General features: G+C 41.6%; 1 protein-coding gene across 3 annotated transcripts in view; it reads right to left on the reverse strand.

Annotated features, from left to right (window-relative positions):
• SPEF2 (sperm flagellar 2) overlaps positions 1-22,599 on the reverse strand; it is an 85,875-nt gene that overhangs the window by 56,840 nt on the left and 6,436 nt on the right. For all 3 annotated transcript variants that reach the window (XM_083402601.1, XM_083402600.1, XM_083402599.1), the window contains exons 4-12: positions 19,330-19,500; positions 15,863-16,003; positions 15,401-15,477; positions 12,395-12,593; positions 11,200-11,388; positions 10,043-10,230; positions 8,010-8,181; positions 2,400-2,619; positions 507-640 (exon numbers count right to left, since the gene is read on the reverse strand). In XM_083402601.1, the coding sequence (XP_083258727.1) occupies positions 507-640; positions 2,400-2,619; positions 8,010-8,181; positions 10,043-10,230; positions 11,200-11,388; positions 12,395-12,593; positions 15,401-15,477; positions 15,863-16,003; positions 19,330-19,500 (1,491 nt within the window). The remainder of the gene's footprint in view (positions 1-506; positions 641-2,399; positions 2,620-8,009; positions 8,182-10,042; positions 10,231-11,199; positions 11,389-12,394; positions 12,594-15,400; positions 15,478-15,862; positions 16,004-19,329; positions 19,501-22,599) is intronic.

Consider the following 22,599-nt stretch of genomic DNA (forward strand, 5'->3'; position numbering starts at 1 on the left):
TGATTAAGTTACTTAATAGCGGTTGCCATTAAATTTATTCTGTGTCTGATTATAGCTATTTTGTTTTACTGAATTCTGGTGTTGTATTTGATTGTATAGCATTGGTGTGTGAGCACACATGGGTGGGTGGGTTTTTTTTAATGTTTATTGCTCAGTGAATCACCCAGAAAAATTAGTTTATGAGCGGGAGTAATAAATTTAAGAAGCAAATAAATAATAAATACTGCCACCATGCATTAAAGTCACCTGAACCCATGTGCCCTGCTATATATCCCATCATCCCTGACCATTGGTGATACTGGCTAAGGCTGATGGGAGTAGGAGTGCAAAGCATCTGAAGGGTCAGAAATTCCTTATCCCTGCCTTAGAGAGCCATATGCTAACGTCCCACCTCCTCCTGAGAATTGAATGGTGCCACTACAGACTGATATAGCAAACACCCTTTTGGAAGAAGCACTAATTCAATTAGGCAGCAGTTTATTGCTCCACAACAAATAAAGACTTACTTCAATCTGATTCCTAGTAGGCACTTCCAGTTCGACTTGAAGAGGACTAAAATCACTTCCTGGCTCATTCTCATTGGAGGCCCGGATTGCCTCTGTGATCAATTTATCAATTGACATCACCTGGATATTGCAAACTGACACAGAGAGAACCCAGCTGATATAGGCTTAGATTTTAGAACACCAGAAGAGAATACTAGTGAATAAGGACACCAGAGAATTCTGATGCAGACAGAGAAGGAAGCAGTCTGTGGTCAGGTATGGAAATCAGTCAAGCAAATACAATCAGGATTTTTCATCGAAGGATATGCAATCAATGAACCCTTTTAAACACAGTTTTGACATTTCCTTTATACTGAAATGAATGTAAGCTACATAAATAGTTACATAAGTTAGGTGACTCATTTTAGATAGCGGACAACAAGACAGATAACATAGGATTTGGTGGAAAGAATGGAAACAGTGCAGGTTGTGATGAATACAGGCCAGAATAGAAATCGCTGCTTTCTTACATCCATACTATTCAACAGTATCACATGAATTCTATGTGGTTTTATCAAAAGCAGCACAGAGATTCTCTTAAGGAATCCTCACTCACTCCTGATGGAGACATCCTTGGCCACTGTGTTCTAAGTTATTCTCCATTGATGGACCTGAACTTATAAACATGCCATGGGGAGTAGTAGAGCACATGCTTTGAATGACCAAGGTCTCGGATATAAACCTTGGCCTCTCTTGCCTTTTTAATGTCAGGGTGTTGGGGAAATACAAAACTCTTTCCTTAGAGAGCTACTGCCAGCACAGATGAAACAAGAAAAAGATAAACCAGAGGTCTGGTTCAGTATAAGGCAGCTGTGGAGACCCAGATCTTCAGTTCATAAGCGACTGTTGGGATAATGCACTATTAGGAAATTCGAAGCACATCTGCATGTCATGATAATAAGTCACAAATCGTGGCTTACCATGCATGAACAAATCACTTCCACTCTGAGCTGTCCTGCTCCTCCTGGCTCATGCTGGGTGGAAACTAGGGAGAGACAAATCTGGCAACTTTGGTTTCTTCCCATTTCCTATTTCCCCCATCTTAAATTCAGTTCTCAACATTAGTGTGTGATTTTCTTTTTTGCTGAAGTCCTCATGAAAATTCATCACTATTTTACTGTGAATTTCTCTTAATACACCCATTTTTTTGTATGCGCTTTTGCCTACTATACACATTTTTGCGAAGCAGTGCCTCCTAATCAAATGCATTTTTGTATGTTAATTTCGCTAAATCTTGTACGTATATATTCATTTCTTGGCTGGCGAAGCCAAGCAAAATCTGGATAAGTGCAAATTTCAAAGGGTGGCTGTGTTTCAATATGCACATTGTTTCAGAAAGTACAAATTGCGTAGGTTTGCCTCTAAATGCAAACTGAATATCATTTCTCCCATATCCCGAGTGAAAACAAACCCCAAACTAGGAATAATTGTTTGCTTTGCTCCCAAGGAACTGTGATATACAGTCAAGATTTGTTTTTGACTTACTGCTTATGCTTCATTAGAACAAAACCAACCATGAGCCCTGGTTTGGACATCATGCTAAGCCACAGATTATGGCTTGCTTCTCCCCAAAGTGAGCAGGGAGGAGCAAAACAGCCCAGCCCTTTCATATGCAAACTGGATTTGGGAGTAATAGTAGTTTCATTTGTCTCATCAATGACTTAATTCTGCTCTTTTTAGTGGCTCCTAAGTACAGTTAACTTCCCTTGGACTGTGCTTACCAAGTCAAATTATGCTTTACTGTATCTCATTAATTTTTGCTGGGAGTTCAGTTGGCCACAAAGGAAGCATGAATGCAAAAATGAATCAAGTCAGTAAGTAGGAAGAAGGATGTGGAGGAAGCAACAGCCCTACCTTCTTCCAAGAACTTTAAGCAGGTGCTTTTCCCACTGAAGTGTTTTCCCAAAATGCACCCCTTGATAGGAAATGGGGACAATACAGGTGGAGGTGGTTCCGGCTCCGGAGGATAGAAGAGTCCCAACAGCCTATGAATGATATAGCCCAGTATTGGGTTACCCGGTGGAGGTTTATTTGCTCTGATATCTTCAGGTGGGTACCACTCCTCAATCATTTTCTGTAACAAGACAAATTACAAAATAAAACTCTGCACATTTTCCATCCAGTGCTGCAGTAAAAGAGAAAAGTGGGGTACCAATTGAGATTGCAATTCTAGACACACCTATGTGGAAATGAGACCCACTGAACCAGAGATAACTTCCATCTGAGTAAATATATACAAGCTGGGGCTGATAAAGCTTTAGAGGTCTCTCTATACGCAAATCATGATGATGGTTTACAGCAATGCATAGCTAACTTGTAGCCTCCTCCAGTGGGACTGATAGCAACTTTGTGGTGTGCAGGCAGGTAACACAGATTATAGAAAAATTGGGAATGGAGGATTTAACCCTTCACTCCCCATTGTTCCCTCCTTAATCAAATTAATCGACAGAAACATGGTTCTTTGAATAAGTCTGCAAAGAAAAATTTGGAGATACAGTCACAGAATTTCTGCCTCATGTATTCTTGACCCTCAGGCTATTAAAAATGTGGTCCCGCAACTAAATATTGAAATCATGTGCCTGGTTCTCTTCCTGTTAGAGTCACTAGCACACACACACACAATACAGGCAACAGCTAAATAGTTCTATGCTTTGGTCTCTAAAACCCAAGTGATGCCTCTGACGTATGATTGTCTAACTATCTATTTTAATTGTAACTCCTTTTGAAGGATGAACTATGTGTACTCAGACATACTAGATGGTGAATATGAAGTTACTGTTTCCTACATCTAAACTGATGAAGATTCAACTTGTGTAAATATGAATACAATTTTTGATTTCAACAAACATTGGAAAGCAAATGACTTTACAATCCAAGGCCACATTTCAGGGGATGAACATGAAATAAAGCAAAAAGCCTACTTCATCAAATGTATAAAGTGTTGTCCTAAGCTGGCAGGCATATATTCACATGCGTGTGGTGGAGGGAAATGCAAGCAGTGAAGTCAGTAGAAATGAATGAAAAATATTGATTATTTCCTTTCCCCTCTGAATTTACTGATTTTTCTTTCTTTCTGTATCCAGACACACATCTACATAGCTAACAACTTAAGATACTAGTTCATGCATTTATTGAAGCAGACTCTAATCCAAGGGTAGTCAATGTGGTGCTCTACTGATGGTTTTGGATTACATATCCCATCATCCCTGACCATTGGCCACAATAGCTAGGCACATTAAAGTTGGCTTTAATAATATCTGGAGAGCACCATGTTGGCCATCTCAACCATGATAGCTTATGCTATAATAATTGTTACTCCCCCCCCCCCCAGAACAGACTAACATGGCCACCCCTCTGGAAATGGGAGGGAGACACGGAGGGTGAGCTCTCTACCATAACTTCAAGACACATGTTGACAGTATCTTGCTTTTCAATTCCCTTAGAAGGGTTATTTTACTAAACTGTATACACAGCCTAAAAGGCCCCACTTTCAGTTTTCATGCCCGACCAGTTCATCCATAACATTTCTGATTCTCCAAACCATTGTTTGCCTAAAACAACAAACTATAATGTTGTGCTTTCCCTTCAAGCCAGGATTGGAAACCAGCTTCAAACTGTAGTTTCTAATAGTGATTTGATAGGCAAATTAAAAACCATAGTTTGCTGGTTCTAAAGAAAAGGCAAACTGTATTTTATCCAAAACAGGAATAACTATTTGACTTTGAGTATATGGAAAGAAGAGGGGGCAGTATGAGGAAAGAGAGTCCTCTTCATAGCCTACTTCCCTTCACTGTGTGCTGATGTTGGTCTAAAAACCTGGCTTGTATTAAGCCAGAATGCATCTCAACTGGGAAACTCTACCTTAATGTCAGTTAACAAATCAAAGTAACGCCCTATTTTCTTGGCTGTTAGCCTACGTTATGCCATAATCCCAGGTTTGGGTGAAACTGGAACTTTGGCTGAATACAAGCCAGGATCTTTGCGGCAAAGCTGGTGCACAACAGCTGGAGAAGGAGGGAGAGTGTGTGGAGAAGCATATCAACCAGCACTGAGTCACTGTTTCCTGGTTGAGATGACATGGAGATCTTCCACACTGGGCCATTATCTTGTCCATATTGTACAACTCTGTGGTTTCTTCCTCTGCACACATCAGAGTTGTAACTTGCCTTATCATAACCTGAGAAAGCCACTTACTTTCTCAAAGCAATTCAAGGCAAGGTTTTAGATAAGTGAACTCACCGCTTATCTCCTCGGCTGAGACCGGGGAAGGAGAAGAGCTATTGGAGACCGAGGATGATGGAAAGGAGCATTTGGGGGAGGCAGACAAGGGTGTGTTTTCATAGGACATCTCCTCTGCTCCCAGTTTGTGCCTAAGTACACAACCGGAAGCATGGGAACCAGTACTTCAGAGGTGAAATATGCTATAATGTGGAATGGGTTCTCCCCATGTCCAGATCACACGCCTTCATGAAACTCTACAACTGGTCAGCAGTCCATACCTACTTGCATCTGTCATACAAAGAGGCAATGAGACATTGTTGACTGTGCCCTGTCACTGTGGAGTTTGCATGTCTCAAGGGCATTGAATGGAACTCCCCCAAAATTCTAAAAAAGGAGGTATTTCCATTCAGAGCAGCTGCCCAAGCTGAAAGAATGGAACAAGCACATCTACCTTGGAAACAAAGAATCAATACAAAGCATAGGAGAGCTGCCATAAAGTGCATAAGAGCTCCAAGACTGAACTACATCAGGGATGGGGAACGTGTGAGCTTCCAGATGTTGTTGGACTCCATCTCTCATCAGTACCAGAAAGCATGGCCAATGGACAGAGATAGTAGTTGTAGACCCACCAACATCTGGAGGGCCAAGGTTTCCCATCCCTGATCTACAGCATTCCAAGTTCTAGGGTGATGAGGTGGAGAGAAAAAGTCAAGAGCTGTGTTTGAGGTGACAGCTGGACTGTGTCCAATATGCTACCCTTAACTGTAGACTAAATGGACCACTGGCCTGACTATGTAAAATGAGATTTATATACAGCTTAGTGAAATAACTCTGCATAAAAACAGCAAAAAACAACACAGCCATCAGGGTCATCCTGCAGATTAGGAGCTTAAGCAAAATAACGAATCAGGGCAGTAGGCCTGTAGAAACTAGTTGCTGGGGAACATAAATAGGAGATTGCTCTTGCAGGCATATCCAGTGTGTGCTTCCTGCAGAAATTCTGGTTGTCCACTATGGAAATGGAATGCTAAATGGGCCTTTGGTTTGATCCATCCAGCAGGGCTCCTCTTACGTTACATTATGAAACTGCTTTTGGATATAAAGATGTAACTGAATACAAACTTTAAAGCACAGCAAAAACTAAAATAGCAGCACTAAAAAAATATCAAGTTTAAATAGCAATTTAAGACCATAATTTTTTTCTTTTGAAACTGCAGATTTATTAGGCACCAGGTCTGAGTGCCTCTTGCAGCCTTTCTTCTTCAGATTTGGTCACTAAAATTTGGCTCCACAACTCTATTTTTAAGCACAGAGTCTGTGGTATCAAGATTACACGTGGCACAAAACCACACTTTTATTTCAGCAGAACACTCTATTTGATAAGGGCTATAAACACATTCTGTGATGCACAGCACAGCTGTACAACAGGACAAAAACTAAGTTATTGACCCAGTGTAACTTAGAATTTTCTGTGTTAAGGAGCAGCAGTTCTCTGTGACTTCAGACTGGAGTCTTCCCCACCCGGAGATGCCAAAGGTGGAATCTAGAACCTTTGCCATGCAAAGCACGAACTCTTCCAATGAGCTGCAGTCCTTCTCCACTTACAGGAAGAGTTGTTGGACTTCAACTTCCATCAGCCCCAGACGGTTTGGCCAATAGCCAGGGATGATGGTAGTTGTAGTCAAACAACACCAAGAGGGCCACAGGTTCCCCATCTCTCCCTCAATAGACACTTGGAGAAACATCTTTGAATACAAGAGAGGTTTCACAGTGGAACCAGCTATCTAGAGGGGTGGTTGGCTCTCCCCCACTGGAGATCTTTAAGCAGAGATTGTTGAGGATGCTCAAACCCTGGGGTTTCTTGCACCAATAAGGGGCTTGGTCTCTAGCCCAACTCTATGGGTAGTATTCAACTAAGTTTTACTCAAAGTAGACTGATTAGGCTGAACTTAGTTGTGTTCAGTAATTTCAATGGGTCTGCTATGAGTAAAACTTAGCTCAATTGCCACCTTATGATTCTATGACCATAGTGTACTGGTATCATAAAGAATGAGCTTAAATCTACAAGCCAAACACATTGAAAATATTCTGTGGGTCAATTTAATGATAGCCAACACTACTGTGGTGTTGATGTTAAGTGAAGAGAACAGTATTTGTTCTTCAAAGGAAATCCCTGTTCAAATATACAACCTATTATGAACAACAACTTTCACTTACAGGTGTTAAAACCTAAAAGAAAGAACTAACATGCTTTGTGTTGTTGAGGCAGCCACCACACAAACTCCTAATGAAGACTTACTACTTAGTAGAAAATAAAATGTACCAAAATAAATTGGTTCAGGATGTGGGCACAAAGAGAACGTATAAATGTGGTATTAGTTTCCCAAACAAGATTTAAAAAAAAACTCTATTACACACAAAGACTATTTGCAAAGATGGTACTGCATAGACTCAAATAAGCTAGTAGATCCAAACCCAGAAAAAAAAAAGGTTATTTTCTCCCTCAATGCAGCCAAATTGATAACAATGGCATTTGGAGAGTGACTGCATTTTGAAAAAATTGTATCGTAAGATACATATATTCAGAGTTCAATTATATAATCATAGTCTGCTTTTGAAACTAAGGAGAGAAAGAAACATTATGTACTTAGCTATAATTTCTCTTCTTAAGATTCCTGCATGGAGATGATAATGATAAAAGCTCTTTCTCAGAATTGCCTTATATAAAAAGAAATGATATTGAAATAAGCTGATCTCAAAATACCAGGAATCTGACTAGAAAAAAACTAATCCACCTTTTTATCAGATACCAGTTCTGTTGTATGAAATAAGACTACTCATTCTGTGACAGACGTGGCGTTTATTTCACATTAGATTTTGTGGACTCCTTTACGTTACATTTTCTAGCACAGTGGAATGTACTACAGTTTAACTTCTGCCGAAATAACAGCTATGTAACTCACTTCTCACAAATGTGTGGTGATCCTGCATATTGAGGTTACTGCATTTGTGTGTCAAACAGCAAAACAGTTGATGACAGCACAGCCTTCCAAAATGGCAACAATTCAAAGTATCGCCTAGTCCCAGAAAGACAGATTATTTAGTACATTTAACTACGTGGGCTAAACTAATATAAACTACTATATGAAATCTATGCAGCATCATGGACAAAAGGTGGCAGTCATGAGCAATGATTTTAACGAGCTGCATTTTCTTCCACTAGGCCATGTCAGTTGGGAGTACCTTATATTCATCATAATCTTTTTCATCTAGTAAATTCATTTTGTCCAGTTCTACTAATTGTCCTGGAGTTGGTTCATCTGGCAAAGGCATTTCAATCTCAGCTTGCTCATAAATCGGTTTTCCTTTTAAGAATAGCTCTTTCCAGTCACGCATCAGCTTTATTGGGATTAAGCTGAGGAAATCAAGCAAATATATATATATATATTAATAAATCTGTGGTCAGATTGATTAAAGCATGCTTTCTAAGAATTACATGGACATAGCAACATCAAAGTACATAGCAACATCAAATAGGCAACACAAAGAAAGAATAAATTAAAACATGAAATACAGCGGTACCTTGGGTTAAGTACTTAATTCGTTCCGGAGGTCTGTTCTTAACCTGAAACTGTTCTTAACCTGAAGCACCACTTTAGCTAATAGGGCCTCCCACTGCCGCCACCGCGCAATTTCTGTTCTCATCCTGAAGCAAAGTTCTTAACCCGAGGTACTATTTCTGGGTTAGCGGAGTCTGTAACCTCAAGCGTATGTAACCTGAAGCGTATGTAACCCGAGATACCACTGTACTCTGAAGAGAACAGAATTCAACGTGGTTCCCATTTATTACCAAGCCAAAGTGAGTACGCACAGGCATACATTGACACACTTCACTCCTCCTTTAGTTTTCCTGCTGCCAATGCTTCCTGGAGCTGAGCCATGCTTTGGCTTAGCAGTACATGTGAATCTAGGCTCATGGTCTGCCTTTCACGGACAAACGATGAGTGACAGCAAGCCAGGAACAAACCTTGACTATAGCTCATGGTTTGTCTGGAGCAAGACAAACCACAAGCCCAGGTTCAGATGTAATGCTAAACTAAACCCAAGTGTTCTCTGTGGCTAGGAATGCTTCTTACCAGTTCTGTCTGGTTTGCCAGTTCCTAGAAAGGAGTAGCTCATGTGTTGATAACCTAGAGGCTGGATTACTACAAAAAGGCTCTATGTGGGGCTGCCCTTGGACCTGGTTTGGAAGCTCTGGTTGGTGCGGAATGCAGAAGCAAAAGTGCTGATGGGGGAACGTGGCTGACAATGAGACACCATTGTAGAAAACATCTGCACTGGCCCAACTGCAGCCAAGCAAGATTCAACGACTTGCCTTAAGGACTTTTAATTAATTTAAGCTCTGAACAACTTAGGGTCTCTTGCAGACTGCACGAACCATTATATCCCACCTTGATCACTGAGATCATCTGCAGGAGCGTCATTCACTGTCCCCCAAAATGGCGGGACTCATTTGACAGCAACAAGAAACTGAGCCTCTAGTGTCATTGGCCTAGTCTTCTGGAAGACTTTGCCAATAAAGTTTCAGCAGGGACCTTCTGTTTAAACTTTAAAGCACCTGTTGAAAACTTTCCTAAGCTGCCATTCTTACACTGACAGTGAACATACTAACCTTCTGCAAGAGCAGATTTTAAAATGTGTATATGGTTTTTATTGTATGGTTCAATGTATGTCTGTGGTAAACCTCTGTGATATGTACATTTTTAAAATAAATAAATTAATAGGAGAAAATGGCTTTGTCTTTACATCCAAACTATTATGAGAAACATGAACTGCATAACAAAGAAAGAGCAAATCACAAAGTTACAAATATACTACTTTCTTACATAATTAAATGTACAGGATATTTTTTTCTTTTTAAAAAATTAAATGACTAATGATATCACCTAGGTCAATGATGGCGAATCTGTAGCCCTCCAGAAGTTGCTGGACTCCAATTCCCATCTGCCCCAGTCAGCTTGGCCAATGGTGAGGGATGGTGGGAGATGAAGTCCAAAAGGATCTGGAGGGCCACCCATCCTGAATTAGTAAGTGTTTGGACTTGGTTGCAGATTGTTCTGCCTGTGACTTCTTGGCTGCTTTACTGTCCAAACTCTTGGGACTCGTAATGAAGAACGATCTATTTCTGCAGCTTTGGAATGAGTGTAAAACATTTACTTTCCCCAGTTCAGTGGGGGGTAAACCAAGCCAAGTGCCGCCAGAATAAAACAACTTACTTGTTTGTCAGCGTTCGATATTCTCCTATTTTAGTTGATAAGTCAATGATTTGCTCAACCACTTCCCAACAAATTGAATAGTGCTTCTTATAGCGATCTTCAGCTCTTTTGGCAGCAAGCATTGCATGCAGCTGTTTTTCTTTCAGGGCCTGTTCCTCCTGCTCAATTTTCTCTTGCTTCGCAAGAGCCTAAAAGGAGTTGGACAAAAAAAGTAAGCAGAATGTAATGCAAATTTCATGATCCGTGGCCACAGTCCAAAATCCATGTGATCTCATATGACTTCCTTCCACTGCAAACATTTTCTCTCTTAATGCCTAATTTGAGGAGTGCTGCAGAATTTCAGTGGCTGTGGGTTTGAGCTTACTTTATCACTGTGAGATGGCCAAGAGTGGTGTGGTGCATTAGTGACTAGCACAGCGGGGCCGGATTGCTGACCAGTTTTCCCAACACTGCACGTTGCTGCTAATTACTGTTAGGGAAAAGGGGAGGGGCAAGCAAATAGGGAGCTCAGGGAGAAGCCTGGGCTATTTGTTTGCCTGCACAGTGATGATTAGAAGCCAACACATACAAACCTGGCACTGCTCTGTGCACTCTGTAAATTAGCCGTAACCCCTACATGGGACAAATATCCACCTGGCAGCACAAGATGAATGCATTCACATCCACAGTGCACACCATTCTCAGCACTTTCAAGCTGCATTAGAATGCAACCAAACCTAACACTTAGTATGCATATATGCTACAACAGCTCATGCTCGTCAAAAAGATAAATAAAAGGCTTTGCTGTATTATTATTATTATTTTGTTCTGGCCTTGCATCCTCTAATTCTGGCAGCAGGCTAAGAAAATAATGTTCTGGCCAGGCTTACAAAGTTGCTTCCCAGCCTAAGGGTAACTGGTATATTGGAGGAGTTGATAACCTTCCGCTTCCAACAAGCACTAAGATTCAGCCATTTTCTGTGTCCTTCTATTCTGCTGATTACGTGGGTTTCTTTGGCAACAAGTTGGAGCCCTTTAACCATATACCTCCAAAGCATCTTGAAGGCAAATTCAAGTTGGAATAAATGCAATTGTGAATGTAAGAGACAAGACAGACAAAGAGCTTTCTTTTTTAAAAACATAAGACGATGATGGTGGAGAAAATAATGAAAGTTTACCTCCTCTCTATCAAGAGCTTCTTGGAATTCTTTGAGCCGTCTCTCTTCAAACTGCTTTTCTCTGTAAATCCTGTTCTGCCACATCACTTCTTTCTCGTGCCGCACGTGCAGCAGTTGCACAGCGATCCTCCGCTCTTGCTGGGATTGTCTCATTAGCCGGTTGATGAGCTGCTCTTCTCTATATGCCTCCTGAAATAAAATTAAAAGACAACCTACGATAGTATGCTTAACTACTTCCACCCCTTGCTATGTATGAAAAAAGCAAAAGAACAAACTGAAAATCCATGGTAGGGCCTAAATTAACTTACTTGCGAGTAAACTCAATTGAACTGAGTGGGACCTGCTTCCAAGTAATCACGCATAACTTTGCCCTGCACATTAGGTTACCCCTTGCTAAGTGCTAAGCAGGAGCCCCTGCATGTAGTCTGAAAACTGCTACAACTGCTGCCCTTTGAAGTTTCAGCATCATGTCAGCTTTTTCTTGCTACCATTTTGCCTGATGAGGAGCTCTGAAGAACAAGAAGGCTTGTTTGGTTGGACTCCATAAAAACTATGGCTGTCAAGGATGCTTCCCAGCCAAAGGAATACACACAGCAGGAAGTTAACTCTTTATTGTAAAATATAGCGTTGCTTCTACGGCTCTGGGTGCTTACACACACTATTCTCAGGTTTGCATTCTATGGAGCAGTTGCAGCAACAGGGGGCCAGTCCCCATCCACCAGCTTATGTATCTTCGCCTGACAAGCTGCGCACAAGCAGCCAGAGACTATGCCTATGTGCAAACTTCCTCTGCTCATCCCTTTTCAATCCCCTCCTGGTTCTGGGAGACAGTGGAGCAGGAGAGGGTGGGGAAGTTCCCAGCCCTTAACTTGCCTGGCCTGCCTCTTCCTCCTCTTCTGATGAATCCTGTGCTCCCCCTGCAGCTCTGAAGCTTCCCCTCCTTCCAACTCTTGCCTCTTGGCTGGTACATTTCCCCGCAGATCACTGACCCCCACTCCCAAGTCAGACTCCAGCCCCCTTTCCCGGTGCACACTTGTCCGTGTCCTGCCAGTCCCTGAAAATGCTCAACTACAGATTTCCCTCCACTAATGGGCCTCACTATGATAGTTGTGTATCTTAGCACAAACTGATAACTCGCTGCCACTTTGTCAGTGTGTAACCCAAAAAATCTGAGAAAGCAGTACATCTAACTCACTTCTTGTGCTTCATGGGCTATTAATTGCTCCCTTAACATCTTCCGTCGTCTTTTCTCCCGTTGTTCGCGGGCAAAGGTATCCTCCTCAAGACGTTTCTGAATTTTCCTGATATATTCATCATCTGAGTAGGTGTTCAACAGGTCAGTGATGGCTGGAGTTGTATCCAGTTCCTGTGAAGGCACTGCTGAATGCACCATGCTAAAATAATAATTGGGGGCATCAGGTGTTATATAAATATCTATATAAGGCACAAAGGAACTGCCACCAATCTGTCTCATCAAATGTTGTGACTATTGTCAATGATTTTCACAGTGCTGTCAATCCTTTCACAGAGCTTTATAGAGTTACATGGTGCTTGTGTGTGGAATCAGAGCATTTCAGGAAGCACCTCTCCACTTTTGCAGCTTCAGCCTCCTATGGCTCTCCAGGGCCATCTTGCCCCCATGATGCCTTGCTCTGAGGAAGGGTTCTATGTCACAGATGTGGCGCCCTTCTTCAGAGGGGAGGCACTCTGAGGTGAGAAGAACCAGGTGACCTATAGGAATGCCACAACCACTTTGCGATGGTGGCAGAAACTGTTTAAAGAAAGGAGAAGCATCTGTTTTTTACTGACATGCTTCTATCTTCCTCCAACGTCTTTAGGACTTTAAAGTTCTGGGTGTTAGGATATAGTTCCATTCTACCTTAAAAGGTACAGGGATGACTGTTGGGTGTCACATGCCTGTTTACTTCCAGCACAGTCTGCTGGGAACTTCCATTTTGTATATTGCTTTTGTATTGCTAATTAGCGTGATTGGTAGCTTCAGAAAGCTACAGAGGCTCAAGTCACTGATTGGTGCTGTTCCGGGAACCAGTGATCGCCCGGCTGCCGGCCGGTGGCTGGAGCCAGCTGGGAGCCTGCCTGATGCCCCCGTCTCCCCGGCAAGTATCCCAACACTGGGAGCCTGGGCTCTCTCCATTTTACTTATCTACCACCCTTTCAAAAGTGCTAAAAGGAGAACATTCAAGAAAAAGGAGGCAGCTGCTGTCCCATGGTGCTCAAGCGTGAAACTAGATGCAATGCTAATCATGTGTCTGGCCTTTACATGCTTGGTTTTTTTGTTTATTATGTAGGGGATGCGCTGGGTGCTAGGGGTGAGGGCACACAATCCAGATTGGAACAACCATGAAGTGTGCAGGTAGGTGATGGAAGGAAGAGAGGGTATTTAGCTCTTTGACTGTTTCATACAGTTTGTGGCTCTTATAGATGATTCAGTTGTTTTTTTGAATTTACATTTTAATTGTTTAATTCTTTTTGGAAATTGTCCTGGGAATATGACCGAAGGGCAGTATATAAAAAAGAAGATTGGCATAGCTTCCCTATCATCCATTTGCTGCACTTGAACCTGTACAGAACCTGAACTGCTGGTGCATAAAATCTATTGGCAGAACAGCTTTTTTAAAAGTATCTTTGGGGGAAAGGCATTTACTGTTGAAGATCAGGATAAATCCTCACTAAGGGATGATACTGAAAATGGTTCAGACTTCGAAATGGAAGAGAAGGTTAGGATTAGGCAATGAAAGTGGATGGAGTTATCCAGTGGAGCACACATGACTTTCAGAAAGCTTTTGATAAAATCGCTGGCTGAAGACTCCTGAGTAAGTTTAATAGTCATGGGATAAAAGGACAGGTTGTCTTATGGATCAGTAAATGCTTAAATAACAGGAATTAGAGAGCAGGTTCTCACAGTGGAAGGATGTAACAGCTGAGGTCTCTTAGTGTTCAGTATTGGTCTCTGGAGTAAGGGGTGAGCAATTAAGCGACTAACTTTGTTCATAATAATAAATTGCTCAGGGTGACAAGAACAGAAAAGGATTGCAGAGAGCTCAAGAAGGTTCTCTCCAAACTGGGTGAATGGGCAGTAAAATGCCAGATGCAATTCACTGTAAGCAAGTGTAATGTGATGTAGAAGAAGAAGAAGAAGAGTTTGGATTTGATATCCCGCCTTTCACTCCCTTTAAGGAGTCTCAAAGCGGCTAACATTCTCCTTTCCCTTCTTCCCCCACAACAAACACTCTGTGAGGTGAGTGGGGCTGAGAGACTGTGACTGGCCCAAGGTCACCCAGCAGCTGCATGTGGAGGAGCGGAGACGCGAACCCGGTTACCCAGATTACGTGACTACCGCTCTTAACCACTACACCACACTGGCTCTCAGTACATTGGGACAAATGGTCCTAACTTCACATATATCCTAATGGGGTCTGAACTGATAAGAGACTGGCCACGAAGGAAATATTGTGATCATAGTGAAAATGGTAATTGAAAATGGTGAACCAGTTTGTGGCAGCTCTGAAAGATGCAAATTCAACATCAGTGATCATTAGGAAAGGAACTGAAAATAATATTTCCAATTATAGATAGTGTACTTGGAATACAGTTCTGGTCAACACACCTCAAAAAAGAATATAGTTGAGCTGGAAAAGGTTCAGAAAATGGCAACCAAAATTATCATGAAGCTAGAACAACTCCCCTATGAGAAAGAAAACAGGAATTGGGAGTTTTAGTTTACAAAAAAAGGCAAGTAGGGGGGAACATGGTAGAGGGGTATAGCAGGAGACCTGGGGCGTAGAAGGTGGACAGAAAGGTTTTCATTTGAAGTCCTACAATTGCTTTAGGAACCCCAAGATACTCTGGAGTAGAAATATATGCCAAGATTCTTAAACTGTATATATATCACTCCAATAGCACGTGAAAAAGCATGTGTATAATAAACCACAAGTCAATATAAAGTACTTCCAACAAAAAATTAAAACGAAGAAGGCAATGTTTCCAGCAAGCAGAATTTAATGTCAGTGCAGTAACTTCCAACACATTTTATCTGCCCATCTGCATGACAAGCTATTTGCCTAGAAAGAATGCTTATTAACCAGGTGACTGGCAGCTTCAAGACTGGGAGACCCTCACTTGCTTCAGTTTCCACATGGAACAGCAAGTCTACCCAGAAGTCACTTGTTCCAAACATTACCTCTCCGTGAGCCTGGTAGGCATGCCACTCTCTTTCTTCATCTGCTTTTCAAACTTCTTAATTTCTGCATAGGTGGTCTGAAAAACAAGCAGGCACATCTGAATCTCCTTCCTTTTGTTCAATACCCTGCAACAAAGGGGAGGCATCTTCTTCAGCTGGAAGGCCACACACCTTCACAGCTAACCTGCCAGGGTCCCCAAGCCCCTTCCCAAGAGCTATTCTACCAGAATTCCACTTACACAGACATGCACACATTCTTCAAACATCATGATATACAATGGATGATTAATTCCATAGATACATAACTGATAATTCTACAAACACATTTCCCCCCTGAATCACATTATGCAGACTTTGTTTCCAAGTGGAGGCATTTGGGATGCAGTGCCAGAGCAATGAATACTTCGTGCATTCCACTGCCTATGATTTTTAAATTTCCAGTTCTAAAAGTTCAGAACATACCTCTGCTTCCTTCCTCCTTCTCATAATCTTTTGGTCTTCAATTGCCTTGACGGGGCGCTGCAGTACTGGTTTGGGAATCTGGATAATTGCTGCTTGAATTTTAGCCATTATTTCATGCTGCCTTCGATTTTCTACCATTTTCTAAATATCCAACGAGAAGGTAATGAGCTATTTAAAACTGGCTACTGACTGTTAAGTATTAATTACCCACAACGCGCTATAATTTTAGAGTCACTTTCTGCCCACACAAAGGTCACAAACATATTACAAAATCGGGAGGAGTAAATAATGGGAGCTTTTTTGTTTTTTAAAAAAACAAAGCAAAAAGAAAATGAGATATTATGAGAAGTTAAAGGGCTTGTAATCGCTATAAACAGCATCTCAAATAAGTTTGCCATTTCTTACCATTTGGCATTTGTTACATGTTGGACCCCTGGGCGGTTAAGTCCAGACAAAGGCAACTATGCGGTTGTGACGCTCATCTCACTTTCAGGCTGAGGGAGCCGCAGGGTAGTGCAAGTCACACAGAGCCCTGCCTTCTGTTTGTCAAGTGCTACCCAGACTGCTTGGGATGCAGGTAAAGCTGTGGGTTAAACCATAGAGCCTAGGACTTGCCAATCAGAAGGCTGGCGGTTAGAATCCCTGCAACGGGGTGAGCTCCCGTTTTTCGGTCCCTGCTCCTGCCAACCTAGCAGTTCAAAAGCACGTCAAAGTGCAAGTAGATAAATAGGTACCGCACTGGCAGGAAGGTAAATGGCATTTCCGTGCGCTGCTCTGGTTTGCCAGAAGTGGCTTAGTCATGCTGGCCACATGACCCAGAAGCTGTGCGCCGGCTCCCTCAGCCAATAAAGCGAATTGAGCGCCGCAACCCCAGAGTCGGCCACGACTGGACCTAATGGTCAGAGGTCCCTTTATCTTTACCTTTACCCAGACTGCAATAGGACATCCTACCATGTCACACAGGAGGAACTTGCTGCTGGTTGTGGGATGGCACATTCCTCACAACCTACCATGTTTTTTGCTCCATAAGACACACTTTTTTCTTCCAAAAAAGTAAGGGGAAATGTCTGTGCGTCTTATGGGGCAAATGCATGGTCCCTGGTGCTGAATTGCCCAGGGGCAAAAAGCAGATCATGCTTTTTCTTTTTTTGAAAAAGGGAAGTGGGTGTTGAAACAAAGCCGCTGATCGTTTGCCGATCGGGGAGAGAGATAAGGGACGCTAGAGATAAAGGAGGCTGCCTGGGAGGTGGGAGGTAAAAGCCCATGGATCCTCAGGATTTTTGCATTGGGTCACCCCAAATTCGCCATCAGATCACATAGCATGTCCATGGCTACAGCCTGCACCCAAAAAAATCACACACCCATTGTTGCGTGGGGCCGCAATGGTGCAAAAACATGGCTACAAAGCATGGATCCACATGGATCCTCAGGGTTTTTGCACTGGGCTACCCCAAACTCACCGTCAAATCACGTATCTGTGGCCACAGCATGAACCACAAAAATAATACATCCACTGTTTCGTTCGGATTTTTTTTTCTTGTTTTCCTCCTCTAAAAACTAGGTGCGTCTTATGGTCAGGTGCATCTTATGGAGCGAAAAATACGGTACATGGTTTTCACACTTGGTGGCAGTATGCAGCTTCCTCAGGCAATCACCAGGGTCTGAGTGCCCCAGTGGGTTCCTAGTCTTAACACAGGGCCTACTGTTAGCTGACAGCTTCTCTGTACTCCTCGGGTGAGACAGCTTGGAGAAAACTGAAAATGGTGGCTCCAAGCTGCCCATAATAATGGCAGCTATACCCACACAGGGGGCCCCACAAGCTAGCACTTTGGCACGTGCCCCCTCAAAACCTGGTGCCGGTCCTATTTACTTTAATAATCACAGAGTAACAAGCTGAACAGCTATAATGAAGATGTAATTGAAAAGTAGTCTGCCACCTCATGCAAGTGCACTGGAAGTGTGACTCAGCGTAAGTTGAAAAATTGTTATTTATAAAAACGCCTTTTTAAATTTCCCATAGAAACTGCAGCTAAATAACATGATTTAGCACAGCAGGATTCATTTTCTAATGTTCAGAGTCAAGCTTCAGGCTAAAACCTATTTCAGGAATCGTGAAATGTTGCACTGGAAATAACCTCCCCTTCAAAGTAGCAGGGGTGGGGGGGTGGAGCGACTGTAAGCCTAAACCCACTTGCTTTGGACTGGTGTCTTATTCCAAATGATGATGCCCTAGCTCAAACTGTTATTGAGGCATATTGTTAAGTAAATGATTCAAATAAAATGTGAATGGGTAAAGGGTTTTTGCATGGATGTGCAAAGCTTGAAAAGTGGGGGCAAATTCAGGAAGAAGACTTATGCCTAGAAGCAACTTTCCACACTTGCAACCACTGCAGATATGTATCTCCACCCCATTGGTCATTTGTGCCCCATTAAACTGACTCAATGTGTCTTTTGACGCCCAAAGAGATGCATATCCCCACTCAGGGCAATCAGTTGTTGCATATGGTGATTTGCTGAGGAACATAACTGGATTTCAAACAAAAATACAACGCAATGGAATTCAGCATAACATATTCTTCTTTTGCAAAAATGGCAACAAACCACATTCTTGACCTACCACTGAAGTCTCCCTACAGCCACTACCAAAGTGATTGCCGAGAAGATTTAGTGCAAAAATATATCCAGGAAATGTTGCCCTTGGGTGGAAAAAGGTTTGCCCACCCCTGCTCTGGAGTCAGTTGCTTTAATGTGTTCTGCACGAGACTGCTCTTGAAGGCAAAATGGAAGTTTACAGTGTTGCATGCTGCAGCTTGTGTCCTTCCTATTGGGAGGCAATAACCTATTCAGCCAGCTTTGCAAGAACTGCATTAGTTGCCAATTTGCTGCCAGGCTAAATGGTGCTTGCTATTAAAGCCCCCTGCAGTCTAGGATTCATATACTTCAAAAGCAACCAGAATCCTACCCCCAAGCACTGGAATGATACTCCAGCATCACCTTCAGCGATATACAAATGAAACTAAGGGATCGTCTGCACTTTTACTTGTCCTGTGCCTGGAAGACATGGGTCCAAGAGGTTTTATGCTTGTCCTGTGCTTTCTAGGCACGAGCCCCATTGGTTTTGCCTTTACCCCACTACTTTCTCCCAGAAAACCCACTCTTTAATGCTAACTCGGAACAAACTGCAATCCTCCGAAAACCCAATTGCTCTTTGCTCTGATTCAGCGCAATACTACAGGTTTTGTGGGGCAAACGGGACCAATTCTAGCTGAATTAAATGAAAACACTACAATTTATTTCCATTAGCTTTCTATTATACATACAACACAAACCTCATTTACTTAGAAATAATTCCCACTGTGTTTGATGCAGCTGGCGGGAAAATTCATAGGCTTAAGCATAAAACAATGCATAAACATTTCCCGCAGCTTTGAGGTTTTTATAAAAAAAAATTTAAATAGGCTTCTCACATTTTCAAATTGTTCAACGATTTTTTCCGCCTGAATTTTCTTTGCTTGCTGTTGCTCCACAAACTGCATCCGAGCTATCTGACTTTCGAGGTCCTTGGCTTTGCTGTGAAAGTTGTCTGAAATCTGCTGCAGGGTCAAGTCTACCTGACGCGGCACTAGACATTTAAGGCGCTGAAATGAGAAGATTTTCCAAAAGATTTGAAGAAATCTTTATATACCGCATTGAGTCATAGTAAACTCCTTATACTTAGACAGAACTTTTTCTCCATCTAACCAAGTATTGCCTACTCTGACTGGCAGCAGATCTCCAAGTTCTCAGGCAAAGAAAAGTTCTTCACATCCCCTCCTGCCAGCTTCTTTTAACTAGAGATACCAGGGCCTGAATTACATGCAAAGCAAATGCTCTACTTCTGAGCCCTGGCCAAACTAGGACAGTTTTTTACATGTCTGAAACATAGTTTATCTTGGCCTATTTTGGATAACTCACAGCTACAGGGATGAGCGAATCCATTGATTTCAGTTCCTCCTTTTTTCCAAACTTCAGTTTTCCACATTTCCACATCAGTTTGGAATTTTTTTAATAAAAAAGGGAGGGGCTTGTGAAAATTCACCAGCATCATAGTGTGAATTTCTCCTAATATATGCATGTTTGTATGCAATTTTCCCAAATGTACACATTTTCCATTATATAACACCTTTTAGTATGTGCAGTTAATATATGCATCTTTAATACACAGTCTACCCTAAAATCTGCATTTTTTTACGCATTACTTTGCCTAAGAAGTATACTGCAAAAATTCAGAGGAGTGCAATTTTTAAAGGATGGCTGCATTTCCACATTGTTTAAGAAAGTGTGAACTGGGGAGTTTTACCTTTAAATGTGAATCGAGTCAAATTTCTCCCCCATCCCTAATACCATTTGCTATACTTCATAGTTTTGCAGAGCTAGCAATGTCCAGATTAACAGCATCCACTGCCAGCCAATATGGTCGAAGCACTGTGGTTTGTAATCTGCAGAACTAAAGATGGTGGCAAGCACCTTTGATTTCTGCTAAATCAGCGAATCCGCTAAGTCATACTCTTTTTAAACTGGAAGCCATGGTAATGACAAGAATGGAAAAAATTAACTGTGCTTGGAAATATTTGCTGCTTCTCAGTGACAGTCGTGTGAGATTTTGACATCTTGGATGACAATATGATTAGAAGGAAATTTCATGCCATCAGCATAATGTGCTGTTAAGTAATGTGAAGAAGATGACAGCCTTGGTGCCCAAACATACATGGAATCATGGCATTACCGAGCTGTTTTGGAAAGCAAGCACTGGAATGCATCAGGGCGCATATACTCTAGGTGGAGAAGAAGTAAGGGTTCCAGTTACGCTTAGATTATTGTAATCCACAATCGACATTTTATGTAAACTCATCTACATAAGTAATCAAATTGATATAAAAGATGGGAAATTCCATCTTCCAGATATAGTTCCTGTTCAATATAAAAGGTGCTTCACAGAATCATTTTCACTCTCTGCTTGCTCCCTGTTCAACTCTGCTTTGCATGCTTTTGCCCAGTTGAAGGCCTGGATGAGTAAAAAGTAAAGGTACCCCTGCCCGTACGAGCCAGTCGTGTCTGACTCTAGGGTTGTGCACCCATCTCACTTAAGAGGCCGGGGGCCAGCACTGTCCGGAGACACTTCCGGGTCACGTGGCCAGCGTGACGAAGCTGCTCTGGTGAGCTGGCACCAGCGCAGCACACGGAAACGCCGTTTACCTTCCCGCTATAAAGCGGTACCTATTTATCTACTTGCACTTTGATGTGCTTTCGAACTGCTAGGTGGGCAGGAGCTGGGACCGAAAGACAGGAGCTCACCCCGCCGCGGGGATTCGAACCGCCGACCATGCGATCGGCAAGCCCTAGGCGCTGAGTAGCTCTGTGAATATGTGAGAGACTTTAGAAATTCCATTTCACAACTAGTTGGGCTAGAGGAGGTTAGAAGGTGGCCAAATCCTTAGGACATTTTAAAGCTATTTTTTCTAAAAGTATTACATTGCTATATTGCATTACATTGATTTATTTTATTCCTATTTCCTCATATCACCATTTGCTATATGAAGATTACAATATTCCTCCAATGAAGCACTGTACACCAACAAACAGACTGATTTGTTTCAGTTACAATCCTAGTTTTTATCTGTTTCCCTGGGATGCTATTGAGCAAATGATTAGAGAATTCAATTAATGTTGGTGCACTGACCAGGTTAAGTAAGCACTGATTGCTGATCAGTGCTTCTGCTACCCAGAGCCAAACCTACCCACACCTAAAGCTGATGGATCAGATTAGAAACCCTGAGCACTGCACCTATTTGTGGACATGGCTCCAGAGAGGGGCACATGCATGAATGCCTGCTTCTACACATGAATTCTCCCTTGCTGGTTCAAGGCTACATTCTTTCAGAAAGCTTTGTCAACTATCCATCAATCTGATGAAAGAATCTGTTAAATTATTGTTTAGTGAAGCAGCCCAGCTCAACGTAAATGAAATGCCTCATGAAGCAAAACCAGGGTGCATAAAAGCCAATTATTTTTTTAAAAATAAATTTAAAAATCATTTTTTATTATTTAAATCGGATTTTTTTTATTTAAACTGATTTTTTAAAATTTAAATTGGATTTTTAAAATAAAATGCTTTTGGAGGAAAAATTCTTTCTAAAGATAGTTTTCGATTTAAGTTACATTATAGTCCAAAGGCCATCAGGAAATAAGGATTTGTTTTGTTTTTCATGTGTGCTGGAAATCAGTCTAAGTTTTTTTAAATGTTTAACCACATCAGTTAACAAACATGGAGACATATGCTATAATGTTACTGTTTTAGTTTAAAAAATTGTTTAAATTGTTATTAAGGAAATGATTGCTTTTCTCCTTCCAATAAAGTACAGCAGAAAAGTTGTCCAAATATAAACAATTAACTTACCAAACCTCACAATAATTTCATAATTATCTGTCTATGTATTTCTAATAGTATAACCAAATCAGTAATTTTTGACATAACTGTAAAAACAACTCTGAAAATTTATTATTCCAAAAATGAAACCTTCATCTGGTTGTAAATATTAAGATTATACCAGCAAGAATGCCTTTCTGTTAAAAAAAGAAAGAAAAGATTTAAATAAAGTTTTACTGACTACTGGTTTAAATCGTGATTTAAATCAAATCCACCCTGAGCAAAACTAAATCAAAGAGAAGGTTTGCAAGTGAAAAGGAATGCCAGCCAC

This window comes from Podarcis tiliguerta, assembly GCF_965153285.1.
Source record: "Podarcis tiliguerta genome assembly, chromosome: 11".
Lineage (NCBI taxonomy): Eukaryota > Metazoa > Chordata > Lepidosauria > Squamata > Lacertidae > Podarcis > Podarcis tiliguerta.